The 12657-nt window shown below is 41.3% G+C and overlaps 1 protein-coding gene across 1 annotated transcript in view; it reads left to right on the top strand.

The window, feature by feature from the left end:
• Positions 1-5156, top strand: part of LOC145449122 (villin-1-like) — a 31439-nt gene extending 26283 nt beyond the window's left edge. Inside the window, exons 15-18 of the mRNA XM_080327600.1 lie at positions 471-702; positions 2050-2238; positions 3511-3693; positions 4577-5156. Coding sequence (XP_080183726.1) covers positions 471-702; positions 2050-2238; positions 3511-3693; positions 4577-4690 — 718 coding nt within the window. The 3' untranslated portion in view covers positions 4691-5156. The remainder of the gene's footprint in view (positions 1-470; positions 703-2049; positions 2239-3510; positions 3694-4576) is intronic.
• The last annotated feature ends 7501 nt before the right edge of the window (positions 5157-12657 follow it).

Below are 12657 nucleotides of genomic sequence, written 5' to 3'. Positions count from 1 at the left end.
ACTTCACGCTCCAGCAGTAACGTGGAGATCGAACTTTATATAGTTTGTCGCCGATGTTATGAAGGAAATATATCGTACACGGCAGAAATAGAATACACTAGGCCCGATTTTGACATAAATCTCCTGACCGAACATCTTCCGTTGAACGCGGTGTCTAAACCACATCGGCGTGTACGACATATTTCCTTCATAACATCGGCTAACAACGATATATAGTTCGATTTCTGCATGACTGCTGGAGCGTGAAGTTCTCGTGGAAATTTCAATAAACTGCAGTTCCATTGCGGTGGCGTTATGTAGAAAACGGCTGCGGCCAAAATTTTTCTTCGTTTTTTCCTTCGATTTGAGACCGCATCATTTTTAGAGTGCAGTGTCCCTTCGATAAGTTTTTTCTGCAATGAATGTAGTTGTGAAAGAAATGGAATTGAATTATGCTTTATCCACTCTCATACGACACTGCATTACAACAGGGAGGTGGACGTAGCCCCGGAAGGCAGCGAAGAAAACGACTTCTGGACCATCCTCGGGGGTAAGAGCGAATACGCGAGCAACAAGCAGCTGCAGGTCGACGAGCCCGACCACGAGCCCAGACTTTTCGAATGCTCCAACCAGACCGGGACGTTCAAATGCACAGAGATTCACGACTTTGCTCAGTCTGACCTAGACGAGGATGACGTCATGCTCTTGGACACCTTTTCCGAGGTAGGACAACCCCCAATGGCAGAGATAGTAAAGCAATGTTTCTTAACCCTTATAACAGGGTTGTAACCAAGTCACAAGGTTCCGAGCACAAGTCGATTTGACTTTTCTCCTACTGGCTCGAGTCAAGTCGTGTCATTTTCAATTGACTACCGAGTCAAGTCCGAGTCAGGGAGCATCGGATTGAGTCTGAGTCATAGTCTTTATTTGTCAGTATCGCGTTCATGATAGGTTCAACCAGGGTTGTAACCAAGTCACAGGGTTCCGAGTCACGAGTCAATCGCACTGGTATAGTTTTGACTCTAGTCAAGTCCGAGTCTGAGTCATTGTGTTTTGACTCGAGTCCGAGTTCAATTCACTGTGTTACTGTTCAGTTCTCAGTTCCATCCGGTTGATCCCGCTCTTTTCAACTCTGCTCGAGTGTCAGAGAATGGCTCGCATTCATAATATAGCGTTTTTTTTCGGTCCCAACAGTTTTTGGATGTATTTTCCAAGTAACGGGACTGATAGACGAAATAGCAATCATGTGGTGACTTGACTGTTCTTCGAAGTTACAATGAAATGTCTGTCTTGGCCGTCCTAGTCTCGAGTCATATGACTTGGTTCGAGTCAAGCACAATGACTCAATGTAAAATTGGACTCGAGTTGAGTCATTATACGCATTTGAAGAAATGTCTCGAGTCATTACAACCCTGGATCGAAATCACTTCTGTAAAACTCAAGGAAGATATCGAAGATCTCGGATACATAATATACTCATTCTTCTCACTCTAAACATGTTTATTCTAACAGACGAAAGACAAGTTTCCGGGTCTATTTTTCAATTTTCGGTCTTGATACACAGTAATGCGCAATGTGTCAATACACAAATTGACTTGAGTCAAGTAGAGTAGTTTTCCCTTATTAAGAAAATGCTTTAGTCAAGTCTAGTCAACAAAAATTCACAACCTGAGTCATTGCTACCCTACCTTTTAGCACTCACGCACCATGAGATTTCATCAACCGCATATTACATTTGAATAATATATTGATATTTATGCGCCTTTCAATCTTCTAGAAGTCTGATGAATAGTACCCAATATGATTTCAATTCTCAAAGTATTTCCTGTCTTTTCAGCCCATCTCATTACTGAAATGATCATTAAGCCGTGAGAGTTAGAGATTTGTATTTGTCAAACAAGCCTTTCTCGACATTTAGCAATGTAACTTGTTACACGTTCTTCACAAATAGTCTTTAATAATGTATCATTTCATACAGCATGTTTTCCCCCATTTTGTCGCCCTTGTACATGCAATTGGTTCATCTACGCTTGGTTCAGAACCCCCCGTGAAACAGAAATATAATTTCAGATCTATCTCTGGATCGGCAAAAACGCCAACAAACTCGAGAAGGATTCCTCGTTGACAGCCGCCGTCGAATACCTCGAATTCGACCCATGCGGGCGAGACAAGGACACCCCCATTATCACCATCAAGCAGGGCTTCGAGCCGCCGACCTTCACCGGTTGGTTTGAAGCGTGGGACACGGAACTGTGGAGCGTGAGATACTTTTCTGACTTAGGGCGGGGTCGCATCTATATTCTACATTGCTCTTGTGATGTTACATACTTTTGAGGGATTTGGCCCAATTGTTGGTTTGTATTTTCTCCTTACTTTAACGATCCGTTCCTTATTTCAATTAGGCTGAATGCCCCGAGAAAAACGAATCTTAAGGTTCAAATAGTGAAAGAAACGAATCTCGTCATTTCCAAGAGATGCTTATCTTAATGCAGCTAAATGATCCAAAAGTTTGGAGCATAAAATGATTTCTTTTTCTTAAATTTTCAAACTGACCTCGCTCAGTATACATTTATTCGGTACAAAATTCACAATATAACATGAAAATTCAAAAATCGGGAAAAGGAAAGTCATTCAAAACATTAAACATTTCGAGCTCACAAAATTTTTAATCTTGGTTTTATGATCATTGATCATTAAGGCGATTTTTTTTTACATGTCAAAATTGTTTACAAAGTCAAAATTTTTTGCAACCTGCATTTCGTTTGTATCGTAGATGTTTGCAATGTGGGTGAACTTATCATTGATATTTGCAGCTTGTAGCCCAATTTATCGGCCTACCGTTGTAGACGGCCCATGGTCTGCTTATTGTGAATCATAAACGGCCAAATGATACAAATTAGGTTGGCATGGTGTTATGCTTAACAAACCGCAATATTCGAGAATGTAGGAAAGTTTCTTTCGTTGTACTACAACAAATTTTGATTAGTTCTTACATAATGCGTGATGTAACTACTGGAGTTCTTCATAGGTCCAGATTTAGGTAAAATAATGTATTTTCTTGTGAAAATTTGTCAGTTTTTAAGTCAAAAAATTTGCTCAGGCCTAACTACTTCATAAGGACAGACAGTTCCAATCAGAAATTAAAATAAGTAGTAGCCTACAACTTTAAGATTTTGTTGGTAAACATCTAATTTACATATGTGAGGTCAAAATTAAGTTTTTTAAGGTAAAAAAAGTCAAAATTTTGATTTTTTAGGTCGAAATCTTTTGTTTTTTAGGTAAAAAAAAATCGCCCTATTGTTCGCCTTTTCCAGTATCGACATTATAATTAGCTCCATGTCAATTGCCAATAGCTAACTCGCGGTGACACAGCGCTATGTCATTAATTACGTTGGTTGTGTTGAATGTCTCTTCAAATTTGTGAGCAATTCCACTTGTGAACACAAACTTATCTGGTCTCCCATTTTGAAGTTGCGTAACTTTCGTTATATATGAAGAATCCTCGAATAAATTCTTTATCCGATTGAGCAGGGCGGAAAAACTTACGACGAGCTCAAGCGCGAGCTGGGTGGAGACGCAGGGTTCGAAGTGATCAAAGCAGAACTGGCCAAAAAGAAGCAGGAAACCGTTGAGCCCGCGAAGAAATATCCGTATTCTGAACTGCTCAAGAAGGGAGACGACTTGCCCGCAGACGTGGAGCCCACCAAAAAGGAGGTTCGCGAACTACTTCTACCTGTGGTCTAAGATGCCATGCTTCAGGGTTGTGACCAAGTCGAAATGTTCAGAGTCACCAGTCAATCTTACTTAAATAGTTTTGACTCGAGTCAATTCCGAATCTAAGTCGGGGAGTAGAGGGTCGAGTCCGAGTCATATTGTTGAGACTCGAGTCCAAGGAGGCTTGTAACCAAGTCATAAGGTTCCGAGTAACAAGTCAGTCTCACTTCTAGAGTTTTGACTCGAGTCAAGTCGAGTCATTTTCAAATCACCACTGAGTCAACTCAGTGTCCAAGTCTGCGAGCAGAGGGTCGATTCCGAGTCATGGTATTATGACTCGAGTCCGAGTCCAAGTCATTGTGTTGACTGCTCAGTTTCCAGTTAAAGTCTTGTTAAACCCACTTTTTATAACTCAGTTTGGTGATATCGGATGCTTCACATTTATAATATACTAATTATCCTCACTTTTAACGGTTTCTGGTCGCATTTGCTAGTACCAGTACCAATAGACGAAGTCCCAATAGCGTGGTTACTTTACTATTCTTCAAAATTACAATGAAATGTCGGTCTGAGTCTGAGTCTCGAGTGATATGACTTGGTTCGAGTCATGTTCAATGACTCGAGTGAATACACAGAATGCCTCGGGTCAAGTCGAGTCATTTCTGTATTTCAAGAAAATGACTCGAGTCAAGTCGAGTTATCAGATAAACGTGATTCGAGTCCTTGCAATCCTGGTCTTGGCCGTCCTAATATCGAGTCATGCACAACTCGAGTCAATAGAACAATTCAATCAGGTCGAACCAAGTCAGTGCTTAGGAAAATGACTCGAGTCGAGTCACCAAATAAGCGCGAGTCTTACTCATCTTTACTTTTGATATCACAGGAACACATGGAGGAGTCTGAATTCGAGCAGGTTTTCGGAATGACTCTGAAAGAGTTCAGGGCTTTGCCCGGCTGGCGTAAGGAACACATGAAGAAGTCCAAGAAACTTTTCTAGATTCGTATCGCGGCACAGCCTTCGTCACGAGATAATTGATGGAAAATTCCTGGCGCTGAGAATGGCACCGAAAAAAAAAACTCGCCCGAGCTCAAGATTTTAATTGATTTTAAGAAATTTTTTTTTCGTCGCTTTACAGACAGTTCTTCAATCGTCACAATCGCGAGGTTCTGTGACGTCACAATCATGCTTCGGCAACCTAGCAACTGCGACCGGGGTCTTACCAATGCAATGAAGAATGATTTATGTTTTGAGTGCCTTATCGTTTGTTCCTGTGCGGCACACCCCCACTGTATTCCAATCAGCACTGTATTACTCACAGTTCAATGTGACCACGTGAAAATTCTCGAGAGTTTATGAGCGTAGTGACGTCACGATCTTCACTTGTAATTAGCGTAATGCACTTAATTGTACGTGATTCGTCGTAGCCAAATATAATCCGCATGTATGCATTGATCTCAGCAAACGTTTGGTCTAGTAGACAGAGTCAGGGTTAAGTGATGTAGAATTGGTCCGTAGTGCAGAGCTCAGTATAGGCTGCTTGAAGGAAGACTCTTTAAATGTCTTATAAAATCAGAAGAACGCGAATGTTGCAACAAATGTCTTCAGTTTGCTACCGACCGATTTAGAATTCTACTGTGCATCTGTTTTATGAAAATAACAATGTCATTCGTTTGTGACTAGCGTGATGCGCTGTAGTTGTTGGCAGGGTTGTAACCAAGTCACAAGGCTCCGAGTCACAAGTCAATCTCACCTTTATAGTTTTGACGTTGGGTCAAGTCGCGGCATTTTCAACTCGTCACCGAATCAAGTCCTAGTCAAAGTTATCTAGCAGAGGTTTGAGTCCAAGACTCCAGTCCAAGTCATTGTGTTGTCTGCTCGTTAAACCCACTGTTATATCTCTGTTTGGTGATATCGAAAGGTTCGCATTTATAATATATTAATTTTCCTTACTTGTAATAGTTTCTCGTCGCATTCTCGTCTGAGTCTCGAGTCATATGACTTGGCTCGAGTCATACGCAATGACTCGAGTCCAAGTCGAGTCAATACACATATTGACTCGAGTCGAGTCATTTCCGTATTTTGATAAATGACTCGAGTCCAAGTCGAGTCAATACACATATTGACTGGAGTCGAGACATTCCCATATTTTGATAAAATGACTCGAGTCATCAGAAAATCGTGACTTGAGTCGAGTCATGACTCGAGTCATTACAACCCTGGTTGTTGGTGTTTGATAATAATCACAATAATGTTTCGATTACACTAGTCATTTTACACTAGGCCAATATTCTTCATTAATATTCCGTATTTATACCTACTTGTAGCACGGCCCATTCCCAGGCTATTTCGCCGCCGCAGTTAGTCAAATATATGATCCATATGCACTGATCTCGGTAGATATTGGCTCTAGTCCAATGGATCTTAACCATTTTTCTAGCGCATACCCGAAACGTTTTTTTGGCGGGTGCGTACATGCACCCCTGAACTAATTGGGAAGCTGATGGCGACATCAAAAGACCATCGCTTTTGTCATGGCCGCTGTGGAGCCCTTGCTCCCTCTCTCGTATCTGTTATTGGTACAATGCCACATAACGTGACTTATCGGCTCGCCGGTATATAACATAGTAGGCCTACATATCGTATTATTAACTCCGAAGAAGAGACTCGTGTACGCTATAACTTACTACTGCTTAAACCAGGGGTGGGCAAACTTTTGAGCTCGCGGGCCGCATTTAACATCTGAATCCATTCGCGGGCCGCACTATATAAAATTGAGATTATAAACTAAAATGCAATATTGGTGTTTGATTATATAGTGAGGACATGAAGATAATATATATGCCTATTTAAAACAAACCAAATATTGCTTTGATGATATCGTAAACACGTCAGAAACAGTGGCGAGATTTCATAGGCTGGTCGACCTCAATAACCAATTTGTCAAAACTATAGAGATGAAAGTCGGTTGTCCCGAATCTTAGAACAAGATTGAAATTCAAATCTGTGAAGAGCGATCTGTTCATAGATTTACTAATTCCGCTTTTGGTTCAGTTCCAGGACACACTAATGCTGACAGCATCATAACCATGTTAGCTTCAAACACGCTTCTACTATATGTGTAGATAAAATATTAATATCATAATTCTAAGCATACAGAGAACGAATCTACCTAATTAAGACACGCGCGAATCGTTTTTTATTGGCACATCACTGAAATAATTGAAACTAGAGTGGCCAATCTGAAATCACACTCGTGATCCGAATTACGTCAATGTCGTTTAGGATTTCTGTGATGTTTAGCATTTGAAACCTTTCAAACTGCGTGGGCCTTGAGATCGGGCTGTCGCGCCAGAAATTAAACATAAGAAATAATATAGTAAGTATTTAAATTATAACAGGGGTTCTTTCTAAGACACGCCCCTCTTATGATCGTACAAGATTTCGCGCCCTTCTTATCGTCATATCAAAAAACGCTACCAGGATGCTAGCAAACATAGCGGATAGTTTGATGACATGGAAGGTTACGACTGAGGATGAGAGATTTTTAAATATGAAATTCAGATTGAATACAGAGAAATAAGTATGAATTGGATGTAAACCGCGCGAAGCGCGAAAAAAAATTCAGTTGAGCTCAGCTTCGCGACCCCCTTCAGATGGAAGCGCGCACCCCAGTTTGAGAACCACTGCCCCAGAATTATCATTGTGAAATATGCTAATAGAAAATTTATTCACGTCCCTGCATTAATTAGATATTTAGTACGGTTTTTATCAATATTTTTAATAAGTTTCTTTAGACTCGCGCGGGCCGCACAGAACGATGTTGCGGGCCGCATGCGGCCCGCGGGCCGTAGTTTGCCCACCCCTGGCTTAAACTATCCAAATTACTAACCGTCCGTATAATATATCTGGAAGAGGCATTTGTTGTCGTCTATTGAACTACCAGTCAAGAACTACACAGGACGTTCGTGTCAGCTACTGCCAGTAAAGTATTTTTGTGAGCTGATATCCGTGGACCACTGACTTGCCGTATACTATCGCAGACTAACTCCTCCCATTACACCGCATACTACCGTTTGATCTAGAGTGAGAGTCTTTTTATTTTCATCCAACCAAAATACATAACAAACGGCAGTGATGGTGGTACAGAAAATATGCATGCACAGCATTCGGTATTAGACAGGAATGATCGATAAGACCGTGAAGGTCATCTAGTCTGATCACACCAGCATCAAACAAGTAGGGGAGATGTGGTACCGATGGATCACTGGGACCGAAAATACTTTGAAAATTCTCTATGATGATTCCATGATTACACTCCGCGCACTTTTCTACAATTGCATGCTGGCAAAATCTTTACTCGCATACAAAAAATTTCGACGTGCGCGAGCTATGGGGTCTCTGAGAGATGTTTTTTGTTTTGGGGGTGTAAACTAAATTTCGATCGACACATACATTTTTCTTTGTAACCTTCAACACGAACAAACCAGCAATCATTTTTAATGTGAAGTGTAGGGCTTGTATCAGGCTATATAATGGTACCTGTTATTTTTTCAATACATTCCTTGAGTGGAATTTTTTTCGATTCATGTATAAAATTCTTAGGGTGGGGACCGATGATACAATAGCCAAATCAAGCAAAATAATCAAGCATAATAATCATCCAACAACTGAAACATGCCTACGTACAGAAACTCTTAATGTAATAATTGAATATGATGTTTTATCGCTATAACGAGGTATTTGGATGTCACACTGTCGATTTTCGGGCAATATGTATGTACCCTCAAATTTATAAGTTCGAGCCTAAATCGAAACGTGAGTTTATGGCTACATTTGAGTTATTATTTATTCTATTTTTTGACGGTTGCAACCAAACATTCTTCTAAGGCTTACTGTAGCTTAGATTAAAATATTGAGCAAGAAATCTGAGTTTTTGAGAGTATGTCTCATAGGTCCCCGGGTCGTGTGCCATTGGACCCACCGGGTGGGGACCGATGACACGTTCGAGCAACAAATTTTGAACGTCCATAAATATTTTTTGGAAAGACGGATATTCATGTATATGTGCGCGATAGGTAGAGCTTGTATCAAAGTGCTGAGCCAGCAAAAGATCTTCTGTTTTCGGCTGAACATTTCGGGGCCAGCGATCATTTTCCAATTTTTGATCCGTTGGTACCACATCTCCCCTACACTTGACTCTGAACAGTCTGGCTGTAAAAATGTTTAGTTAAAAAAGGAAAATAGAATAAAAATTAAACGATGGTAGCAAATGATCAATGAAGCAATGTCTGGGCGAGGTAGGGCAACAGTGTTAGTAGTATAACGACAGGAGGTGATCAAGTGGTAATGCATTCCAGATGATAGGCCCCGAGTAGTCGATTAGTAGTCGAATCTATTTGTTGCCTAAAAAGCTACCTGTTGACAGGATAAAATAAGGACAGATGTTATCAAGTTCAATGTAGTTTTATAGGTGCACTTTCATAATTGCCCTTTCGTGGGCCGCTTAGAGCTAGTCCGCGGACTCCCAAGTGGCTCATGGTTCCAGGCCAGACCTCTGCTTCAGTCGTATATACACGGTCTGGTCAAGGTATTGAAAGAACGGTGCTATAAGATTCAGTACGCTGTAAAAATCTCAGTATGGATATAAACAGTTTGAGGTAGGCACTTCAATACCACAACAAAAAAATGGTGGTGCCCCAAATTTTATTCAGTTGGAAGCTTTGCGACTCACTCTCATCTGAAGCGAACATCAGTAAATTAGTTTAACGAAATTCGAAATGCAGGAATACATTCGTCGTTGTGACGCAATGATGGGAAGTATAGACAGTAGGGTTGAGTGAAAACAATTTTTTATTTCAAATCGAAAAATGAGGGTTCTTAAATCCCGACAAATGACCTAAAACTTCAATATAAATAGTCTTTAGGGTATTGCTCCCATTTCCCAGCCGGCAACCCCCCCAATTTCTGCACGCGAGGGGGTAAAATTGCCCATCTCGGCAATCACTGGTCGTAGAGTCATGATATATAGCTCAGAAGCTGCCAAAACATCATCATGTTTCTCTCTGAAGAAAATTTTCTCTACTGTCAACACAAAAGGAGTTACAGCCAAAAAAACGTAAAATTTGACCCAGGTAAACGGCGGGAGTAACTGATAAGCTACATGTTCGTGTGATTTACACAACAACAGCAAGATAAATAAATCTCTTTATATAAAAGCTCACTGGTACGTGCTGTTACTCCATCCATTTTTACAACAGGCCCGCGGGTGACTTATTTGGTCGAGGGCTACCTATGGGGCCCGCGGGCACTGCGTTGTTGACTCTTATCTAGAATATCGCTGTGGAAGGAGACCCTGAGTGGTCATCGGGCCCCCTTGAGTAGGTTGGAGAGACACAGCCGTGCTTCGACTGCTGCCTTAGTAGCAAATATGTGCGAGGCTGCGTGGCCTCCAAGCTCCCTAAGGCTCGATTATTCCTTGAGCGATGCTCAGTACGGTCAAGATGTGCTTGGCGTAAGACGTAACGAGGTGTGTGGGCGGTGTCGTGTGCAAAATCGGTGGAATGGCAAAATAACATCCATACTCTGCATGAATGGATGGCTGGTAGTCGTTAGTAGGGCGAGGAGTGCCGCTGACGACACCCGATTGGTTGATCATGAATACTGTCCCGGAAGGCCCAAGCGGGCGACGTCTCCATGAGAAAGGAGAAGAGGCATAAAGTGATGCTGTGACTGTGGCCTCGGTAGCAAATGTACTAGGTCAGCAATGGCCAACCAGACTCGTCTGAGGATGGAGTAGTCCCTGGTGGCAACGGGATAAGATCTAATAGAAAATCCGAGCGGAGAAACAAACGTGGCCCCGTCTGGAAGATGCATTAAGGAGTCACGTTGTCGGCTCGGCCGGCATCGGAATGTGTACGCGGGTGAATGCCTATTGGGCCACCCACGATCTCATGAAACCTGTCAAGCCCTGGGTGGAAACCATTATGGTCTGCAGGGTCTGAACTTGCGTTAGGACTGTGTCCTGCCACCACACTCAAGGGGATCAGACGACCACTCAGGGTGTCCTTCCACAGCCATATTCTAGACCAGGGGTCACTAACGCGGGGCACGTGGGTCCTAGATAGCTCGCAAAGACAAGATGAGTCGCCCGCGGGCCTGTTCTAAAAATAGATGGATTAACATCACTTAGCAAAGACCTTTCATATAAATAGATTGATTTATTTAGCTGTTCTTGTGTAAATCACACTAACATGTAACTTAGTAACTCCCGCCGTTTACCCACGTCAAATTTTGCGATTTTGTGGCTGTTCTCGTTCTCTGTTAACAGTAAAGAATAGTTTCTTCTTAAGACAGATAGAAACACGATGTTTTGGCAGCTTTTGAGCTATATATCATGACTCCACGACCAGTGTTGACGAGATGGGTAAATGTTGCCTCCTCGCGCGCAGAAATTGGAGGGTTGCCGGCTGGAAAATGGGGTAATCCCCTAAAGTAAATTTTTATTAAAGTTACAGGTCATTTGTCGGGATTTAATAACCACCTCTTTCGATTAAAAAAAAAGTTGTTTTCTCTCCACCCTAATACACAGACTTATGAATGGCAAAAGCCAGCGGTTATTTGCTTTACAAAGAGGCTTATTTGGCTATGAAATGTAACCGAATGACAACACAAAACTATTGAAATATTCCCACAAGTTTTTTCAGGCGACAGAGCTTCGGCTGTTGCAGCTACGTAATGTTTGATTCAAGGACCGTTAAATGAGTCGACCACGAGCTACTATGGAAAACTGATTGCTATTTTCATATATATGGGTGTTTAGGAGGTGTTGTCAGAAAACATCAGAGTCACGTATGGTAGCCTATCTCTAATATACTGCGATGATAAGCTAAACACCATCTTCATGCAAATTGTTATTTTGACTAGGAAAATTTTAACAGATTTCCAAAGTATCAACCTCGGATTTACTGCTAATGGTATTATTTCCACTGACCGAATCTACCGAGTGAAACTGTTTACTTGATAGTACTGACATATTCATCATCTACTTCTATGGCTGGCACCGAATGTTCATGTCCTGGCAATCTGAACCTGTCAAGACAAATGCAATCCCACAGAGAAAAACTATTTGCCAGAATACCAATTTGAAATCGGGTGCGTCCTTTAGTTTAGTACATTTGGGCGATTTCAATACATTTTGACAGAGCAGATAGGTAGATCACGAAATAGCATCATGTAACGAAGTCTTTACTCCAACGGACCCGCTCGAATATGTTCAATTAATATTTACGGGCCCTACATTTTCCAAGACAACACCTCACTCAGTTTTATCTTCACAGAACTCCTACTCCTCCTCCATTATTCCCATATATCTACTATACGCTTCTTGGATTGTGAGTAATTAATATTACTAACTGAATCATCCTTCATCAATTTAAAAAATTCTAATCTCCGAAACAAATTAAGCTTGCGAAGATATACACCCAGTCGAAACACGTATTTATTTCTGTAAGTGGAACGGAACTTTTCAGTTACGTTTGAGAACATTTGGTTAGATTTTCAAGTAGTTTAAGTCGGAGTCAGAGCATCTCAACGAACTCCGACTTCGGAGGATGTTACAAAATTTCCGTGACTTCACAGCCCCGATTTTACATACATAACAATATAACTTTGAAACGACTTATTTCGATCGTAGTTTTCATACTGCCTGACAGTCGCTAAAACTTGCTTTTGATTCGAATATTTAAGACGTCATACATAGTAAATTTTAAAAAAACCGTCGCGTGATTTAATATTTGTGTCATTTGCTCAAAAAATGATTTCCTTTGTATTAACTGTGGTCGTGACATGGCGCCTCGTAGTTCATGCCTGTCTGTATTCAAATAAAGCATCGATATCGCATCGACGTTACTTGACGAATGCGACGTTACAACGCTATAGCAACTGGTTATTACTTTCAGATTGAT

Source organism: Botryllus schlosseri, chromosome 1 (genome assembly GCF_051294905.1).
Source record: "Botryllus schlosseri isolate E-star chromosome 1, Bs_hap1, whole genome shotgun sequence".
Taxonomy (NCBI): Eukaryota; Metazoa; Chordata; class Ascidiacea; order Stolidobranchia; family Styelidae; genus Botryllus; species Botryllus schlosseri.
Note: the sequence above shows the minus strand (reverse complement) of the source record. Positions and strands in the feature narration are given on the sequence as shown.